The sequence below is a fragment of the Garra rufa genome, chromosome 3 (assembly GCF_049309525.1).
Source record: "Garra rufa chromosome 3, GarRuf1.0, whole genome shotgun sequence".
In the NCBI taxonomy this organism is placed as follows: Eukaryota; Metazoa; Chordata; class Actinopteri; order Cypriniformes; family Cyprinidae; genus Garra; species Garra rufa.
In genome coordinates, this window is record NC_133363.1 from 53,087,532 (window position 1) to 53,109,678 (window position 22,147).

At 34.0% G+C, this 22,147-nt stretch overlaps 1 protein-coding gene across 1 annotated transcript in view; it reads right to left on the minus strand.

Annotated features, from left to right (window-relative positions):
* Window positions 1–21,264, minus strand: part of ehbp1l1a (EH domain binding protein 1-like 1a) — a 47,687-nt gene extending 26,423 nt beyond the window's left edge. The window contains exons 1-6 of the mRNA XM_073836375.1: window positions 21,033–21,264; window positions 13,490–13,547; window positions 12,821–12,916; window positions 10,976–11,029; window positions 10,452–10,630; window positions 8,763–8,902 (exon numbers count right to left, since the gene is read on the minus strand). Of these exons, the coding sequence (XP_073692476.1) occupies window positions 8,763–8,902; window positions 10,452–10,630; window positions 10,976–11,029; window positions 12,821–12,916; window positions 13,490–13,547; window positions 21,033–21,136 (631 nt within the window). The 5' untranslated portion in view covers window positions 21,137–21,264. The remainder of the gene's footprint in view (window positions 1–8,762; window positions 8,903–10,451; window positions 10,631–10,975; window positions 11,030–12,820; window positions 12,917–13,489; window positions 13,548–21,032) is intronic.
* Between the last annotated feature and the right edge of the window lie 883 nt (window positions 21,265–22,147).

The following is a 22,147-nucleotide window of genomic DNA, read 5'->3' on the forward strand; positions in this document are numbered from 1 at the left end:
TTAAGGGGTTTATGTTCAACCAAAAATAAAAATTATTTTATATTTCAGGCTTGTATGGAAGTAAAATAATGACGTTTCTTTAAAAGAAAAACTACTGGCATTTTTTTCAAATAAAATTTTGGAAACGAACTTTGGAATGTGAATACTGATTGCTGATTTTTCTGTTCAAAATATGTTCACAGCTTGACGGAATAGTTCACCTGAAAAAAATAAAATTGTAGGCAAGTTTGTTTCTTCATTGGAACAGATTTAGAGAAATTTAGCATTGCTTGCTCACCAGTGGATCCTCTGCAGTAAATGGGTGCCGTCAGAATGAGAGTCTAAATAGCTGATAAAAACATCACAATAATCCAAAAGTAAAGCCATATTATGGATAGATATATTTTAGCCAGAAATAACACTTTAAAAGTTAAAAAAAACTTCTTGATGATGGATTTGTTTCTCGCAAACACAGATTTTTGGTTAACAATACATTAATTGATGGACTGTAGTCATGTGGATTGTTTGTGGATTATTGTGATGTTTCTATCAGCTGTTTGGACTCTCATTCTGACGGCACCCATTCACTTCAGAGGATCAATATGAGCAATTCATGTAATGATACAATTCTCCAAATCTGTTCTGATGAAGAAACAAACTCATCTTCATCTTGGATGGCCTGAGGGTGAGTAAATATTCAACAAATGTTCATTTTTAGGTAAACTATTCCTTTAAAATGTATTTAAATATATGAAATTACATGTATTTATTTAGTGCTTTATACAATACATATTTTAAAGCAGGTCCGTGTTAATTAACAGGACAATAACAGTGTTTATGTTGTAAAGTTATGAAATTATTCAATTTTAGCTGGAAAGCAACTCTACCGGACACAACAGTCTCATCATTCAGCTCAGTTCAGTGTCGCTTTAATTCTGTTCAGTAAGTTGATGTTGCAAAGCTAGAACTTAAAGATATTCACAATTTTTTTTTTACTTCCAAAGGCTCTTTTCAAAAGCCATCATTAAACATCATGACAGTGAGTAAATGATGGCAATTTTCATTTTTGGATGAACTTTCCCTTTAAAAAAAAAAAACAAGAAATGGCTGATTCAGACAAGTATTAGAAATTTCACAATATCCAAAACCCTTCAAACCAGATGATTTTTTCATTTGAAACTCAACCGATGAAAACTAATCATTCCATTAGTTTAACACATGCAAACAGGTTTAAAATAGTTATCCTGAAGTGTCTGCTCTCTACCTGACTCGCCAACAACAGATGCAGTGACCACAGGACCAACATCAGGAGTGGAACTTAGAGGAGCATCAGAAACAGGAGGATGAGGAGATGACAGGACAGTAGAAACAAATGGATAAGGGGTGGATGAAGAACTAGATGAAGCAGCAGGAGCATTAGAGGGAGAAACCAGTGATGTTGGAGCAGGAGAGAGGACGGCAGCTGATGGGGTTTGAGAGCAAGAAGTAGAGACTATCGCAACACTGGGCTTCTCAGAGGAAGGAGCCATACTGGGAGATGTTACAGCAGGATTGGGAGTAACAGTAGAGGAGTTCATTGGTTGAGGAGGAACATTGGATGAAGACAGTGTTGAAAGGGGGATGTACATTTGATGAGGGTTTTGTGTAGGAGGAGAGGAGGTAATAGAGGCTGGTTGACACTGCTGGTTAATATGATCTGGAGAGGTGAGGGGTTTCAGCTTGGGGGACCTCCACTCTTTTTGCCAAGATGCTGGAGTTTAATAATGACAGAGTGCATGTATGATATGTAGAACAGATACAGAGGGAAGAAGAAGAAAAAAGAATATGATTAGCACAGATTTGCAAATGTTAACAATGTTTGGGAAAAAGTACAGTTGAAGTCAAAAGTTTACATACACCTTGCAGAATCTGCATAATGTTAATTATTTTACCAAAATAAGAAGGATAATACAAAATGCATGTTATTTTTTATTTAGTACCGACCTGAATAAGATATTTAAAAGACGTTTATATATAGTCCACGAGAGAAAATAATAGTTGAATTTATAAAAATGACCCCGTTCATTAGTTTACATACACTTGATTTTTAATACACTTGTTACATGACTGAAACACGATTTATTAAGTTCAAAAACTTTTTGAATTTAAAAATCAGGGTAAATTTAACTTATTTTGTCTTCTGGTAAACATGTAAGTATCTTCTGTAGCTTCTAAAAGGCAGTACTGAATGAAAAAAATATATGATATTTTGGCAAAATAAGAAAAATGTACACATCTCCATTCTGTTGAAAGGTTTACACCCCTGGCTCTTAATGCATTGTGTTTCCTTCTGTTCCTTCCTTCTTCATAACCGTTTGAACCTTCTGCAGTAGCTGCATATGAGTCCCTCAGTTGTCCTCAGTGTAAAAAGATGGATCTTAAAATCACACAGTCATTGTTGGAAAGGGTTCAAATACACAAAAATGCTGAAAAACCAAAGAATTTGTGGGACCTGAACGATTTTTTGAAGGACAAACAAGGGACTTATAAACAACTATCACTAAACAAAAAAAAAAAAACAGCTGTGGATCATTTAGGTAACAACATAGTATTAAGAATCAAGTGATCCATCTTAGTTTGGTAAAGTAATTAACATTTTGCAGATTCTGCAAGGTGTATGTAAACCTTTGACTTCAACTGTAAGAAGAGATTCTTCTAATTTTTAGAAAAAAATTAAGAAACAGTTATCTTAAAATTTTTATAAATATTAACATTGTTCTTAAATACCCAATAGCTTTAAATTTATGCCACAGCCATTTGCTACTTGCTACTGTTAATTAAAGGAAGGTGGCATCCATAATTTAGGGTAGGGGACACTGATTTTCTAGATAGTCTCCAGTATTTTAATAATCTTTCTATATTTTTAATTCATCTTTTTTTAAAAGAAATTAATACTTTTATTCAGCAAGGAAGCATGAAATTGATCAAAAGTGACAGTAAACTCTTTTATAATGTTACATATTTCAAGTAAATGCTGCTCTTTTAAACTTTCAATTCATTAAAGAGTCTTGGAGGGGAAATGTATCACAATTTCCACAAAAAATAAGCACCATAATAGTTTCAAAATTGATAATAATAATAAATGTTTCTTGAGCAATAAACCAGCATATTAGAATGATTTCTAAAGGATCGTGTGGCAATAAAGATTGGAGTAATGTTGCTAAAAATTCAGCTTTGTTATCACAGGAATAAATGACATTTTAAAATATATTAAAATTGAAAACTGCAATATTATTTCACAATATTACTGTTATTACTTTACCTTATTTTTAATTAAATAAATACAGCCTTGCGATAAAAATAGACTTCTTCAAAAAAAAAACGAAAAAATCTTATCAACCTTAAACTTTTAAACATTATTGTATCTAGTAAAATTTTATAAACTTTTAATAGTACACAAGTATGTGGGGTCATTCACAGTGACTTTGCATCTCTTAATGACCTCCAAATCATTTTCAGAAAGCTAGATACAGAATATGAAAAATGTGGTTCAAATTATTGTTTAAAATAAAATAGCATCAGATTTAAAAATGTGCTAAATATGAACATCTGCTCCATGTACCTGTCTCAGTAGCAGAGGGCATGCTTGTAGGCTTTGTAAGGGCGGAGCCTGGCTCAGCCAATGAGGCGCGATAGATTTTTGAGGGGCGTGGTGCAGGTACAGTCATTGGGGCCTGAGGGGAGGAGCCAAACTCAAAGGAGGAGGGGTCAAAGTCAGATAGGGAGGAGTGTGAAGAAGGAAAACTGTGAGGTCTCCAGGTCTTGCTACGAGTGGCAGAATGGGTGGCTAAGTCAGGGGAGAAAACCATGAAACAGAAAAGAAAAGAATGAAAAAGACAACAGAATGAAAGCAAGGTGAAGCAGCAACAGTACAGGTAAAAATGAAACATGCAAATATCAAATAAGCAAAAATACATTACAAAGTTAACGCAAGCTACAAGAAAACTATTTACGAGCTATATCTTTTCTGACTAACTCATTACCTTTCTGAGTTGTATCAGGTAGAGGAGTCTGCTGAGAGGACGTGGAGGATTGAGCAGAGGAAAGAGAAAAGGGTGTGCTAATCCCAGGAAGAAAAGAGAAAGGCCTCTGGGGAGGAACTGCACTGCTCTCAGCAGAGCGACTGCTCTCCGATAACTCAGCCCTAGCAAGACCTCCAGACTGCCTTTGAGTGACAGATACAGCGACTTAAAGGGAGAAGGAAAAATTATAGCATGATGAGAGGTGAAGAGGGAGAAAATAACAGAAGATAGAAAGTAAAGCAACAGCTTTTTTGTAAATCTATTGATGTGTGTGTTTTAAAAGAGGCAAAAACACTCATCAGACTGAGGTAAATAAGGTTCATTAGATCAAGTTGTGACAAGGCAAGAATGGTAAAAGTCAAGGGCTGGATATATAGCTATTTTGATGAACAAATTCACAGGGTGCTACGGCAGTTACTATGGGGATCAGGCTTCCCTTGTCTTTAATTGGCAGTTTTCCAAAAGTCAATTAAAATTCCTTTTAATGAATCTAGAAGTGTAGAATGTTCAAAGAAAAAAATATTCTACTAATGTTCCACAAAAATACATTACCAGTCAAAAGTTTTTAAACAGAAAGATTTTAAATGTTTTTAAAGAATTCCTTTTTGCTCACCAAGCCAGCATTTATTTGATCCAAAATACAGCAAAAGCGGTAATATTGTGAAATGTTTAATATTTAAAATAATTGCTTTCTATTTAATATGTAATTTACTCCTGTGATCAAAGCAAAATTTTCTGCATCATGACTCCAGTCTTTAGTGTCACATGATTCCTAGGAAATCATTCTAATATGCTGATTTACCGCTAAAGAAAAGTTTTTATTAGTATTATCAATATTTAAAAGAGTTGAGTACATTTTTTAGGACTCTTTGATGAATAGAAAGATAAAAAAATCAGCATTTATCAGAAATAAAAAGCTTTTGTAACATTATACACTATATTGGAGGGGGGGGGTTAATACTTTTATTTAGGAAGGATGCTTTAAAATGATCAAAAGTGATGATAAAGACATTTATAAAGTTACAAAAGATTTCTATTTTTTCAACTTTCTATTCATAAAAAAATTAAAAAATTCTACTTGGCTGTTTTCAACATAATAATAATAATAATAAATATTTTTTGAGCAGCAAATCAGAATATTAAAATGATTTTTGAAGTATTATGTGACCCGAGTAATGATGCTAAAAAAACAGCTGAAAACACAGGAATAAATTACATTTTAAAATATATTCAAACAGAAAACAGTTATTTTAAATAGTAAAAATATTTCAAAATTGTACTGTTTTGCTGTATTTTGAATCAAATAAATGCAGGCTTGGTGAGCTGAAGAGACTTCTTTAAAAAACATTAAAAATCTTACTGTTCAAAAACTTTTGACTGGTAGTGTACCTCTGCAGACCTTATTGCCAGAAACAACTTTTAATTTTCTCTTAAACTACTTTATTTTAAAACAGATGTCTCAAAATTGTATGCAGATATTCATGCGGTAATTTCATGCAGATATTCATGAATATAACAAATTAAGTTTAAAATAGTCAGACATTCAAACTGTGAGATAGCTGCAATCGCAAAATATATAATCAAAGGTTTGGGGTCAGCAAGTTGTTTTTGTTTTGTCAGGAAGAAATGTATCATTTTATTCAGCAAGGGCATTATATTGATCGAAAGTGACATGATATTTCAAAAATCATAATATGCGGATTTGGTGCTCATTAAAAAACATTTATTTTTATTATAATTATGCCAGAAATCTTTTGTAGTATTATAAATATATTTACTGAATGTGAATACATTTATAATGTTACAAAAGATTTCTGTTTTTAAAAAATGCTGTTATTTAAAACTTTCTATCATCAAAAAAGCTTGAATGCATAAATATACAATATTACGAAATGTTTCATGAGCAGCAAATTAGCATATTACAATGATTTCTGAAATATCATGCAATATTAAAGTCTGAAATCTATCTATATATATATCTATATCTAAATTGGAATTCCATAGTATTATTCATTTCTTTAGGTCTAGACCTTACTTACTTCACCTTAAAAACACACCTAAACTTCTAAAATATAAATGATGAAAATATGTACTGTAAGTAGTAACAGAAGAGTGAGTTTGTGGATGATGTATGAGGTATGGACATGTACACAGTGCAGTGGATGGAGACCAGCACAACTCTGTGGTGGTCTGCTGCATTGCACTGGGTGGATGAGTATTTGTACCTGAGCCGGTTGGGGGCTGGAAGATTTTGGGCAGGGCGGGTGGATGAGCACGCGCAAATGCAGGTACAGTGAAGGCGTACGGGGAGGGGCGTGTCTGCGGGACATTGGCGGCAGTACGGTAGGGTTGGATACAGGAAGTGGAGAAGGGTGGGGCAGAAGGGTCAAGAGCGGTGTATGACAGGGGGCGGTACTGGAGAGGAACATTAGGCGTAATGAAGGAACAGCTCATCTGCTCTGGTTCAGATTGAGCTGAGAGAAATGATGATGATCATGGAGAGGAACAGACAAAAACAGAGGAAGTTAGAGTAGATGCATATGTACTAAAGAAGAGTTGACATGAAATGCAGAGACAAAGAAGAACTCAATTGAGCAGGGAATAATTCAGAAGAGATGAAAATGAACGAAACCAGGAAGAGATGCAGATCTCAGATAAACTCTCACACACACACACACACATAAACTTATGACCACTGGTATGCTGAGGTCATGGGAATGCATTATGCAATTTCACCCACTTTCTGACAGATACAAAACATTCCAGAGAATCCAGTCTATCCAAATACAGTGTAGCAACACAAGTTAATAAGTGCATTACTTCACATAACATATTTCTGACCTTATTTTTAGTATATGATATGACATGAAGAAATGATTTTTGGGGTTTTAGATGTTTCCACAAGTTTAAGTTGTAACATTATATATACATTATATATAACATACAAGTAATTATACTTGAGTGCATAACAATAATAATATTCTGTACAGGGGTGAAATGGTTTCTACAAAATATAGTTCATGTATAAAATAATAGAAATATTAAATATAAACAATAATAAATATCTAAATAAATTTGTACACATTTAAGTTTGTACACTATCAGTCAAAAGTTTTTCAACAGCTTTTATTTGAACAGCTGCATGTATTTGATCCAAATTACAGCAAAAACAGTAAATTTTTAAATATGTTTACTATTTAAAATAACTGGTTTCTATTTGAATATATTTTAAAATGGAATTTATTCCTGTGATTTCAAAGCTGCATTTTAGCATCATTACTCCAGTCACATGATCCTTCAGAAATCATTCTAATATTCTGATTTGCTGCTCAAAAAACATGTATTATTATTATTATTATTATTATTATTATGTTGAAAACAGCTGAGTAGAATTTTGTGGTTCCTTGGATAAATAGAAATTTCAAAAGAACATCATTTATCTGAAATAGAAATATTTTGTAACATTATAAATGTCTTTAACATCATTTTTGATCAATTTAAAGCATCCTTGCTAAATAAAAGTATTAATTTCTATAATTTCTTTCCCCCAAAAAAAAAAAATTATACTGACTCCAAGCTTTTGAATGATATAGTGTATGATGTTATAAAATTTCAGATAAATTCTGAACTTTGGATCTTTCTATTCATCATAGAATTCTGAAAAAAATTACTCAGCTTTTAAATACTGATAATAATAAGAAGAAGAAGAAGAAGAAGAAGAAAATTCTGAAGGATCATGTGAGACTGAAGACTGGATGCTAAAAATTTAGTTTTGATCACAGGAATAAACTATATTTTAAAATATATTCAAATAGAAAGCAATTATTTTAAATAGTAAAAATATTTCACGATATTACTGCTTTTGCTGTATTTTGGATCAATTAAATGCAGGCTTAATGAGCAGAAGAGACTTCTTTAAAAAACAAAAAAAATCTTACTTTTTTAAGTATATCTATCTATACATACTTTTTATATTACATTATTATATTACATTTATATTATTTAAATTATACATTAATTTAATACAGATATTTGCATATCTATATACATAAAATAATATAATCATACATATTAAATCTTACTGAACTAAGTTGTACAAGCGCATTATTTCTACATTGGTGCGTTTTGCTATGGCATAAGACTTAATAAGAATTAAAAGCAGTATTAAAAATGTAACACCCCATAATACCTAATTTGAATATTATCATACAAAAAATAAAATGTTAATTCCAGTGTAAAGTAAAGAAAGAGAGTAGAAAAAGATGGCAGAGCAGTCCGTAGTCTACCTGTGTCAGAGGGACCTGTGTCTACAGCAGGTCTCCAGGCCTTGTCATGTATTCTCCTATCTGGAGGAAGAGGAGCTGACCACAGACAGGAAGAATAGAGCGACAGACAAATAATGAAAAGGAATGAAAAGAGATCATCTGAGAAAAGAATGACCGTGACCGAGAGACAATATTTTCACATGGCCAATTGCATGGAAGCATTTTTAAATCTGAAAACAGCATTAAACTGCGGCAAACAATAAAACAACTCAATACAACCAAACAACTAAAAACCGCAACTACATCTACACAAATTTTCATAAACCTGGAAACAACACCAACGCCAGGAAAAAAAACTGCAAATAACCTTTTCAGAACAGGAAATGCCTGTTTCTAAACTTGTTTCCAAACTTCAGGTTTGCAGTATGTGTACTTAAGACTGAGAGTATGTCAGTACCTATTACTGCTGTGGCCATTTTCACTGCTGCACTCATTCTTTTGTCCTCCTCTTCATCGCTGTCATTGAAGTCATCCAGGTTTCCAATATCAGACTGCTTCAAACTCATCAGACTCGCCAGACTTTGCATGTCTTCATCACTGAATACACAACACAGAATACAGCACTATTGAAGACAACTGAAGGCCTACTAAAACAGTCTACAGATCAGGAAAGTAAACAAAATGTAGGGATGCACTGAAATAAAAATTCTTGGCTGAAGCCAAACAAAATTAAACCGAACACGATTTTTCATGTTTTTCCCCCATGTATTTTGCCATTTTTTTCACCATTGCATAAATTAAATAGCCAAAATGTGTTTTTTACAGTTTTGTCTTGCTTTTCAAAAAAATAAATAAAATCAATTACAAAACAACAATTTTTTAAAAAAAGCACAATTTAACTTAAAATTAATAAGTTAGTAAAACAATATTCTTTGGTCATTTTAAGACCCCCTTCTTGAATCAGGCATGTGCTTTTTAATGTACATATAAATGTTATGATAAATGTATGAATAGAGCTGTTGTAATGATTGTTATCATTAGGGGCCGTTCACATGTAGCGTCTTTTGCGCGCTCAAGTTCGTTATTTCAAATGTAGACGCGCGGCTTGCGCGCGCATAATGGAAGCGACGCGCACGTGGTGCGACGCGCTCGTTTTTTGCAGGCGCGTCCGCGCCGCATCGAGATAAAAACATCTCAACTTTTCAGAATGCCGCAAGCGCACCGCAGGTCATGTGACATGAACCAACCAATCAACTTCCCCACGTTTTTCCGTTACATTGAAATCTCAGCAGAAACATGGAGGAGCAGCTCATCATTGTGGTCCAGGGATTTCCTGAACTTTATGATTTGTCAAGCCCCCATTATTTTGACGCTAATAGAAGAAACAATGCATGGAGACGCATAGCCTTGGAGCTAGAGCGCAGCTGATGGTTGCTTAGAAACGGCAGACGCTTCCGGAGCGCAAGCGCCCGAGCGCTTTGTTGATAAGGAAGAAAACGGCGCGCCTAGAGTTTTCCACACGTTTTTAGGCGCGACATGTGAACGGCCCCTTATTTTAGTCTTACTTTTTTATTTTATTTCACAGACCTTAGTGCTACTTTTTCTGACAGCAGCAGATTTGTGAATGATTCTCATCATTTCAGCGTAGATTTCTCTCGCGCTTTGGACTTTGAACCCTGGCTAACACACTCGTGCAGCACTGTCAGAATAAATATAATTTGTGCATGTGTTAGACATAATGTTCTGTAGTTTATTTACTAATGGTTAAAGGCCATATTGCGATTTCAGTCATCATAAAGTAACCAGCAACAACCACCCCTTTCTCTTCTCATAGAATACATGCGATGCAATACTAAACAGTCTCTCGCTGTCGGTGCTTGTAATGATTTTTGTCTTTCTCGGAGAGATATAAATGCGTCCACACTGCCGACATTTTTGCTGCATTATTGTGCACCTCTATTTGATCGTCACGTCATTGTTTGGTATAATTTATTTGGCCTTTTCACTTATTTTCGCATACTTTTGGTTGCCGAACATTCGGTGCATCCCTAATGAAATGAAGTTGATACTGTTGCTTCTACATCATTACATAGATCTAGGAACAGAAACACACCTTACTACTGGAACATTGAAAACATATACTCACGTAGCTTTGCCCTCCTTCAGGAAGACACAGGACAGGGTGAGTTTGAGCGTGGCATCCAACACTTTCACAGACAGAGGCTTTAATGTAAGCGCCAGGTCAAACTGAGCCGGGGTCGCGCTCGCATACTTCTTCATATTCACATCCACTGATGCTAAAACTTTTCGGTGACCCTTTGTTTCCTGTGGATATTGGAATGAGATTGTGTTAGAGCACAGTACTTTCAAACCAGTGTATTGCCAAATCAATGAAGCCATCACAACATAATCCAAGACATGCTTTTTCAAACATTCTGCTTTTTGATAACAAAATATTGCAAAAGAGCAATAAACACATAATATATTCCGACATCCTGACCTGTTTCTGTCAAAGGCCAAAGTTTATTAAACAGAGAAAAAGAGTCAGGGAGTGGCCCATACTTTCTAACCAAAACAGAAATGCTTTTGAGGCTGAGGTTAGCAAAATAGCTAAAATTGCTAGCAGCACCTTTAATAAACAGGGTGAGATTACAGAGTAGAAAGACTCACATTCTCTATGATGAAGGTCCAGTCTTTGTCCTCAAATTCATCTGCATTTGGATCCTAAAGAGAACGTGAAATTGCTGATGTGGATATCGATTACAGGTATTTAAATAACATTCATGTAACATAAGGACAAAATTCATGTTTACAACTTTTTGTTAGTTTATTATTTGCATATCTAAACACCGTCACATCACAAATGTGACCATGGACCACAAAACCAGTCATAAGGTTAAATTTTACAAAACTGAGATGTATATATAATATGAAAGCTCAGTAAATAAGCTTTCTATTGATGTATGGTTTGTTAGGATAGGACAATATTTGGCCGAGATACATCTATTTGAAGATCTGGAATCTGAGGGTGCAAAAAAATCGAAATCCTGAGAAAATCACCTTTAAAGTTGTCCAAATTAGGGTCTTAACAATGCATATTACTAATCAAAAATTACATTTTGATACATTTACAGTAGGAATTTTACAAAAAATCTTCATGGAACATGATCTTTACTTAATTTCCTAATGATTTTTGGCATAAAAGAAAAATCAATAATGTTGACCCATGCAATGTATTTTTGGCTATTGCTACAAATATACCCCAGCGACTTAAGACTGGTTTTGTGGTCCAGGGTCACAAATGATCTCAGTTTCCTATTGTTCAAAAGAGGGTTAAGATTTTGTAATCTTTTTGAAAGAAGTTATTTAAGCTTGTCGAGGCTGCATTTATTTGATCAAAAATACAGTAAATGCAGTAATACTGTAAATATTATTACAATTTAAAATAATAATTTTCTATTTGAATATTAGGTTTTTGAACAGTAAGATGTTTAATGTTTTTAAAGAAGTCTAAGAAAGTTTTAGAGAAAGTCTTCTCACCAAGCCTGCATTTATTTCATCCAAAGTACAGCAAAACAGTAAAATTTTGAAAAATTTTTACTATTTAAAATAACTGTTTTCTATTTGAATATATTTTTAAACTTAATGTATTCCTGTGATTTCCAAGCTGAATTTTTAGCATCATTACTCCAGTCACATCATGATCCTTCAGAAATCATTCTAATATTCTGATTTGCTGCTCAAAAACATTATTTATTATTATTGTTGAAAACAGCCGAGTTAAATCTTTTCAGGTTTCTTTGATGAATAGAAACTTCAGAACAGCATTTATCTAAAATAGAAATCTTTTGTAACATTATGCCATTATAATCACTTTTGATCAATTTAAAGCATCCTTGTTAAATAAAAGTATTAATTTCTATAATACCAATTGTTAATTAATATAATACTTTTGAATAGTAGCCTATAGTGTATATGTAACTAATGTTACATAAGTTTTTTATTACAGATAAATTCTGATCTTTGGATCTTTCTATTCATCAAAGGATCCTGAAAAAAATGTACTCAACTGTTTTAAATATTGATAATAATGATAATAAAAATGTTACTTAAAAATTTCTTAAAAAAAATAATAATTTTACTGTTTTTGCTGCACTTTAAATCAAATAAATGCAGGCTTGGTGAGCAGAAAAGAAAAATCTAAAATAAATTTCTGTAATGCAAAGCTGAATTTTCAGTATAACATGATCCTTCAGAAATCATTCTAAAATGTTGATTTTGGTGGTTAATGTTGAAAAAGTTGTGCTGTGTACATTTTTGTGAAAAAACATGATTTTTTCCAAGATTGTGTGATGAAAATAAAATGTAAAAGAACAGCATTTATTTTAAAAATGTTTTTTTGGAACATTATAAATAATTAATCATTCAAATCATGAATAAAATTATTCATTTCTTTCAAAAATAAAACTTTTAAATAGTAGTGTACATGGAATTCTTTCTGTTTCGTATTTTCACCTTAAAAAGAGTGACAGTGATGTCCACGCTCTCAGGAACCTGCCAAACCACAGTCCCCCTGTATGGGTTCTTGATTCCTGGTTGCCAGCCATGGAGCTGATAAAGACAATGAGAATACTGCTATAAACACAGCTTCTGATACCCAGTCAGTCAAACACATATGATGTCCACACATCGAAGTCTTAACATTAAAACGGCCTGGACAATGATTATGCATGTTCTTTCATAAAAAGATTAGGCTTTATCTATATTAATGCAATCATCCCACTGTATTTGTGTGTTGAAATTATTATTACATCACAATGCCACCAACTGATTTATGTGCTTGGAGGAAGTATTTGTTCTTTCTGTTTGGCTTTCTGTGCGGTTACTGATGACACTAATACGCTGAGATTTATTTTTCTCTTCTCTAAAATTTGTAAAGATCTAATTTAGATAACATGTCCTGGCTTTAACAGCAAAATGCTATCTAATGATAATCTTAAACAAGATGTATGAAAAATTTCATGTGCTGTTCTTTAACTTTACTATTCCAGTAGCTACTAAAGCATTAGCAATTCTAGATGAATAAACATCAAGGGTACTGTAACCACATCCGTATTTACATATAGTACTTGAAAGCTATAAATGTGGGAACAGTAACGATATAAACCCACATCCTCCTTTTACCTTGCTGCAGATGCGTCTGTTTCGTCTGGTCCAAACCACTCGCAGTTTGTCTGGCTGCCTGTAAATGACAAATAACACACAAGAACACATTACAATGCAGAAACATAATAAACACTGACGTACATATCACTCACTGTTATTTAGTTTGTTTAGTGTTTGCATAAAGCTGTATTGCTCTTAAAAAAGAATTTTGAAATTACTCATTAAACTCATGTGCAAATATAACTAGGATTTTCAATCACAGTCCTAAAATTCCTTAGGGAACTGCTTTAAGGAGGTTAGCCTCCATTAGCATGAAGAAGGGGACTACTATCATGTGCACTCAGTTTGGTTATTAGGTTACTCATCTGACCCACATACAGCAAAGCATTAGCTGGCTTCATTGGGTGGAATGCTGGAGCTTCTTTAAAATCAGGTGAAATTATTTGTTCCTGTTCTAACAAGCTAACACTGTGCATGGTGTGAGTAATCTAACACTGTGCATGGTGTGAGTAATCGCAGAACAAAATATGTTTCTGCTCTTTAAAAAAGTAACTGAGAGACTCATCATGTACTCACCCCTTTGACATCCAAGATGTTCATGTCTTTCTTTCTTCAGTCGTAAAGAAATTGTGTTTTTTGAGTAAAACATTTAAGGATTTTTCTCCATATAGTGGACTTCTATGGTGATCAGAGTTTGAACTACCAATATGTAGTTTAAATGCGGCTTCAAAAGATCCTAAATGCAGTTGTAAACGATCCCAGCCGAGGAAGAAGGGTCTTATCAAGCGAAACGATCGGTTATTTTTATTTTTTTTTCAGAATTTATATACTTTTTAACCTTAAATGCTCGTCTTGTCTTGCTCTGCCTGAACTGTTTTTTTCACGGTTCAAGACAGTTAGGGTATGTCGAAAAACTCCTATCTTATTTTCTCCCTCAACTCCCTTAACCTACATCGCTGCAGAAGTAACAACCCAGCAATTGCAAAGTGAACAGGCAAAAACGACCAAACACCCTTTACATATACATTTTATACATTTTACGGGTCAAAATGATAGATTTTTCTATTATGCCAAAAATCATTAGGATATTAAGTAAAGATCATGTTCCATGAAGATATAGTATTTGGTAAAATAAGGGGATTTTCTCAGTATTTAGGGTTCAGCGGATGCCCATTTTCCACAAGTTGATATGATTCTTTAGGGTCCTAATGAGAAGTCTATAACATACTTGGTTAAAATTTCTCAATGGTAGATATTCTGTTACATGTTCCTTTAAATGCTAATGAGCTCTGCTTGCCCCGCCCCTCTCTGTCGTGGGATGATGAGCCGTAATGTTTACTTTAGCCGCATTTAGCAGTGAAACTTGTTATTAAGAAAGGCCATTTGCAAAGATGCATAAAAAACCCTTATACTCACTTCTGCTGTGGGTGAAGCTGCATCACAAATGATTCACACGAACATAGACGCATTTGTAGATCGGGATTGGCGGTTTTATTTTAAAAAATTAAGTAACGTTAATCCTCTGCATCTTCAGCGGCTCAGATGTCAGGAGTAAATGAGATTGCTATGTTCATTATTACATCCAACAACAGAACACCTCTATCGCTCAATCTGAGACATTCATGTCTTTCCCTGCACCTGAGTCGACACAATGGCGATCGGAGTCAGACAGTTTGAGCTCGGGGAGGGCGGGTCATGTATTAAGTAAGGAACTCATATCAGTCAACTTTTATGGAAGCAGCTTCAGTCTGTGTGCCGTCACACAGACAAGAAGCTGAGAATGACCTGATTTTAAAAAGGGGATGTTACTTTTAAAGATTGAAAAAAAAAAATACCACTGGGTGGATTTTTATCATTGTAGGGTGGTTGTGTACACAAACTGCCAACACACATTAATGTGCAAACAACATGAAAAAGTGAGTTTTGCATCCTATGACCCCTTGTTGAGGGAGACAATAAGATTGGGAGTTTTTTTTTCGACATTGAACTGGAAAAAAATTTCAGGCAGAGCAAGACAAGACGAGTGTTTGAGGTTAGAAAGCATATAAATTGTAAAAAAAAAAATAATAATAATAATTGTTTCGCTAGATAAGAACCTTCTTCCTCGGCTGGGATTGTTTACATCCGCATTTGGAATCGTTTGAAGCCGCATTTAAACTGCATTTTGAAAGTTCAAACTCAGGGCACTATAGAAGTCCACTATATGGAGAAAAATCCTGAAATATTTTCCACAAAGACATAATTTCTTCACGACTGAATAAGGAAAGACGTAAACATCTTGGATGACAAAGGGGTGAGTAAATTATTTGTACATTTTTGTTCTGGAAGTGAACTTTAATTGTAAGTTAAAGTGACTGAGTATTAACAGAGATGGGTGTGACTAGGGTTTCCCTAAGTGTGCTTGTGGGAAATATAACCTGAGACTTGCTCTAGTTTTCCCCAGTGTGTTTACGTCAAACTGATCTCTCTTCTCTCAATGGAGGGTGTGGTCTCTCCTTACACTAGCATTATCAGATCAGCTGTTTAACTTACACACACTATGCCACTTCCTCATGGAAGTGTTTTTGGTTCAAATGTCTCATAACCACTCTTTCTGTTCTTTTGAATCATTTTCACATGCATGTAATATTGTGGTACTCTCATGAAATCACGTTAAAAAGACTGACATGAAAGAGAAGAAATTGTTGAATAAAGTTGTTATTTTTGTTTTCTTTGCACACAAAAAGTATTCTCGTAGCTTCATAAAATTACAGTTGAACCACTGATGTCACATGGACAATTTTAACAACGTCCTACTACCTTTCTGGAGCCTTGAATGTGGTGGTTGCATTGCTGTCTATGCAGGATCAGAAAGCTATAAATTTCATCAAAAAATATCTTAATTTGTGTTGCGAAGATGAACGAAGGTCTTATAGGTGTGGAACGACATGAGGGTGAGTAATTAATGGCAGAATTTCTATCCCTTTAAGTAAATCAGTAAAGCCTAAAATGTTACTTCTGTATTTGTGGTATTTCTGGCAACCACAGCTGCCATTTCTTACTGTAAATTTCACTAATTACTGTGTAATAACATAAAAATACAAGCTATGACCAACCACACACTATTTATGTTTGCAGAAGGCTATGCTATCACGCATGCGTTTCTATAATTTTAGGATATAAGCTACATGCCTTGCCTTTCCAAGCATCCCATGCAACCCACTTCACCTGTAACCTTTATCACTCAGTAGTACACCTGGAAAAGTGCTGATCATTCAAATAAATGGGACATGAAGTGCTTCTATAAAGTAATTTCCTCAAACTGATGAAAAGCCAAATGACGGCAGTTGATTACATCTACGCATGTTAATGTGGCATTTGAAGTCATAATAGAGGAAAGGAAAGGTGGAGAGAGAGAATCGTGGGCCTCTGGGTCTCGTATTGCAGGTCAGTGTCAGCAGCAGCTGCGTGAATGGATGCAAGAGGCCAAGCGACGTGGTGACAGAGTCATGGGACCCACAGAAATAGATTGGGAAATGGCACACGCATTGATGTAAAGCGGCTGAAGCACAGTGCTATATCTATTAAAGTGCATAAGACGAGAATCAAGTTTAATAGAAGCCAAACAACTATTTAGAATTGAGGTACTGGATGGTGCAATGTTCAAACTTAATTAAATATACGTATTCTTTTTAAATTAGTATGTAAAGTAATAACCTACTTGAAACACTAAGATTAGAGATGCTAAATGCTTCAATTGCAGACAGTCTTGTAACACTGACAACATTTCACATTCAAAAACTAGCCGAGTCATTCAACTGACAGAATCAAACAGCTGTTCTGAGGTCAGACATTGTTCAAGTCATGTGACTACACAAGAAACACTGTCAATGGATCACAGAGGGCTTCAGCGACCATAGTAGTCAGATGACCGAATTGTCATATTACCGAATGTTCCCTGAAATACACTACAGTTCAAAGGTTTGGGGTCAGTGATTTTTTTTTTAAGTAAACTAATACTTGCTTTCAGCATGGGTACATTTATAATGAATTAACAATTTCTATTCTAAAAAAATTGTGTCATGGTTTCTACAAACTTATTTAGCAGCACAACTGTTTCAAACATTAATAATAATAATAATAATAATAATAATAATAAATGTTTCCTAAAGGGATAGTTCACCCAAAAATGAAAATTTGATGTTTATCTGCTTACCCCCAGGGCATCCAAGATGTAGGTGACTTTGTTTCCTCAACAGAACACAAACGAAGATTTTTAACAAAAACCGGTGCAGTCTGCCAGTAAAATCATGGAAGTGGATGGGCACCAGACCTTTAAAAGTAAAAAGTATACGCAAACGCCAGAAGCGATCTGGCGCATGTATACAACACTCATTGTTTACACAGTGCACACAGACTGTGGGTATAGCGGCTATTCAAAATGGTATTTACTTGCGCTTATCCTGATTGTTCAAACCGTTTTAAAGCTAAAAGATTATGTTTGCTTGCGCAAACTCATCCAGAACTTTTCACCGATTTCCCTTTACGGTGTTTGCGTATACTACGCCAGAAAGTGTACACATGTAACGAGCCGGATGAAAAGCTTGTGCTCATGACAGATGGACGTGGCTGTGCATCAAAGGTAAAAAAATATAAATATTGTTCAGTTTCTTGCAAAAAATGATCGTTTCGTGTCTTAGGACATCAATGTATCGTCACAAGCCGCAGGGTGTAATTTGGATTTGTCTGTGCATGTTTTTTTTTTTACTTTTAAAGGTTTGGTGCCTATCCACTGCCATTATTTGGCTGGCAGACTGCACCGGTTTTTGTTAAAAATCTTCGTTTGTGTTCTGCTGAAAAAATAAAGTCGCCTACATCTTGGATGCCCTGGGGGTAAGCAGATGAACAACAAATTTTCATTTTTGGGCGAACTATCCCTTTAAGCAGTAAATCGACATATTAAAATGATTTCTGAAGAATTGTCTGAAACTGAAGACTGGAGTAATGATGCTAAAAGTTATAACAGGAATAAACAACAGGCATTTTAAATTGCAATACTATTTCACATTATTACTGTTTTATTGCATTTTGATTAAATAAATGCACCCCTGCTGAGCAAGAGAGTTCAAAAACTAAATCTTACCAACTCTAAACTTTTAAACAATAGTGTATAAAAGGCCAAACATGCAGTGTTGTCAAAGTGTCTCAAAGTAAACACATTTCAGCCTGTAATAAAGGCATGTCTACATCATATGATGTAATATCTCAGACGTGCTCTTTAATCTTTCTAGCCATTCCACATACTACAAATTCTTCTAAGTTAGCCATGTTTCTCTTTACACAAACTCCACAAAAAAAAGTCAAAACTATGGACTTGCACTTGTTTGTGTAGAAAGTAAAAAAATGGTTGCTTGGAAAATGATCAGTTACGGAAAACAGGAACATATATGTGACCCTGGACCACAAAACCAGTCTTAAGTCGCTGGGGTATATTTGTAGCAATAGCCCAAAATACATTGTTTGGGTCAAAATTATTGATTTTTCTTTTATGTCAAAAATCATTAGGAAATTAAGTAAAGATCATGTTCCATGAAGATTTTTTGTAAAATTCCTACTGTAAACCTATCAAAATGTAATTTTTGATTAGTAATATGCATTGCTAAGAACTTAATTTGGACAACTTTAAAGGTGATTTTCTCAGTATTTTGATTTTTTGCACCCTTAGATTCCAGATTTTCATATGATGTATATATCTCAGTTTTGTAAAATTTGACCTTATGACTGGTTTTGTGGTCCAGGGTCACATATTAATAAATAATTCATGTGACTTCTTTACTTATGGCCTTTAACTGAATAAAAGGCGATTTCCTGTCTTCGTTGGAGGATCGCTATCACAACAACATTTCATAAATATGATTATCCCTCTACAATCGTTGTTTTGATGGAATATTGATTACAGAAATAGTGTCACATGATGCTAATGCAGATTTAAATTATGTTAATTGTCAGAATAATATATTTTAAGTTTGGAGATAGGTTGCAACGCAGAAGTATTCATTTGTTTGAAAGGGCTTACTAAATTGTTTCAGATTTAGAATATTGAACATAATTAATAGCCAACACTGTATATATAACAAATTCTCAACATATTAAGACATAAGTGTCTAATCCAAGTTCCAACTGAACTTGCCACACTGTCAAATAAGTCTGGCACACCTGACTGAATTGTTTCTTGTGATATTAAAATGATTTTGATCTAAATGCTTCCATGCTGGAATTTTAATTGTGCTTTTAATCAGTGAGTTGGACAGTAAAGGAAAAGCAGCCAATAAGTGCTCAAAAAGTATAAAAGCATCCCAGGATGCACCTCATCCATTTTTGAAAATGAGTGTGCAGAGTTATAATGTAGATTGATTGAACTTAAATATGTGACCCTGGACCACAAAACCATTCATATAGGTAGCATGGGTATATTTTGTAGCAATAGCCAACAATACATTTTACGGGTCAAAATGATATATTTTTCTATTATGCCAAAAATCATTAGAATATTAAGTAAAGATCATGTTCCATGAAGATATATTTGGTAAAATAAGGGGATTTTCTCAATATTTAGATTTTTTGCACCCTCAGATTCCAGATTTTCAAATAGTTGTATCTCGACCAAATACTATCCTAACAAACCATACATCAATGGAAAGCCTATTTATTCAACTTTCAGATGATGTACAGTATAAATCTCAATTTCAGAAAACTGACCCTTATGACCGGGTATATTAGTAGCAATAGTCAAAAATACATTGTATGGGTCAAAATGATCAATTTTTCTTTTATGCCAAAAACCATTAGGATATTAAGTAATGTTCCATGTTCCATGAAGATATTTTGTAAATTTCCTACCATAAACAGATCAAAACTTAATTTTTAATTAGTAGTATGCATTGCTAAGAACTTCATTTGAACAACTTCTTGAACAATTTTCTCAATGTTTTGATTTTTTTTGCACCCTCATCTCCTAGCAAACCATACATCAATGGAAAGGTTATTTATTCAGCTTCCAGATTATGTAAATCTCAATTAAAAACAAACTGACCCTTATGGCTGGTTTTGTGGTCCAGGGTCAAATATATGATATTTTTATAACATAAAAAGTGCCTAATGAAGTTGCTCTGTAACTGCTAGTGAAAGTGTCCTTGAAGATGCGCCACAAGTGGAACCATTAAGATGACTGTGTTTGGGAGAACTGAAAGTAAAACGGAAGTATAAACGTACTAACAACAAAACTCACTAGTACTACTACACAAAGAAATGTGCTTGCCAGAGTAAACAAGCCTTCAGGTACTGTCCGTTCTTGAACTATAAAGAGCCACAATACACTCACAATAAACTACACTATCACTACCCTGCAACCACACGAGCTGCGTTGTTTATAATGGGAGCGTTGCGTTCTAATTTTATAGCGTCGTGTCGCACTCTACCCTAGTGTTATTGTAGCTAGGTCAAACTTAAAAGAAAGGTTAAACATATATTGTAGTGTATAACAAGAATATATGACAACGAAAAGAGAAATCGTATTTCTTACCACTTCTTAGTGCACTCTACGGTGAGCTCTTGAAAGGACGCGGCAAACTGAAACTTCGACGCTCTTTTGCCAGTGCGCTGAAGTCTCTTCCAAACCGATGTCATGATGACTGAAGTTACATTAGACAATTCCTCACAGAAGAGACTGACGAATTCAAATACATCAGGGGAATCGCTGTGTCACTTCGCCTACTCCCGATGTTTCAGGGAAGGCAGCTCCGCACGCCGCCGTCTCATTCACACATGCTCCAAATGTCAAAGTGAAGGCTGCAGAAGATAAGCGCAGACAGATCAGAGGAAACATACAACCAACCACTTTAGTTGAACTGACACATCCTGCACCCCCTTGGAATGGTCTGGAATGGTCGGGAAAAGAGAAATGCTGGGTCACCAATGTATTTAGCCAATGTAATAATCCAATAAAGTGTTATGTTAATAAATATAGCCTTATTTCCCACTTTTACATTATTATTGTAGCCATTTTGATTCACTATTATTCATATTCATGTAATAGTGACTAGGTTTCAATAAGCTTTCAAACACCACGCTTATGCGAAAACGAAAGTTTTTGTGTAAAAAATATGTGTGTACTGTGTATATTTATTATGTATATATAATTACACACATGCATTTATGAAAAATATGTTTATGTTCAATGTTTATGCAATGAAAATATTTATATATAATAATAATTATATGAATATAAATTAGTGCTGAGCAACGATTCATTGTGATTAATGTCTTCCAAAATAAAAGTGTTTTAAATGTGTGTGTACTTTTTTATGTGTGTGTTTTCTGTGTATATTTATTATGTATGTATAAATACACACACATGCATGTATATATTTAAGAAAAATGTTGTTTATATATTAAACATATTTATATATAATATAAATTATATAAATGACATGTTAATATTTTCAAAATATATACAGCATGTGTCTTTATATATAAACACATGTAAATATTTTGAAAATATATACTGAATGTCTATGTCTTTATATATACATAATAAACATAGATCGTACACACCCACCTATATATATATATATATATATATATATATATATACACATACATACATACAAACAAAAACTTTTATTTTGGATGTGATTA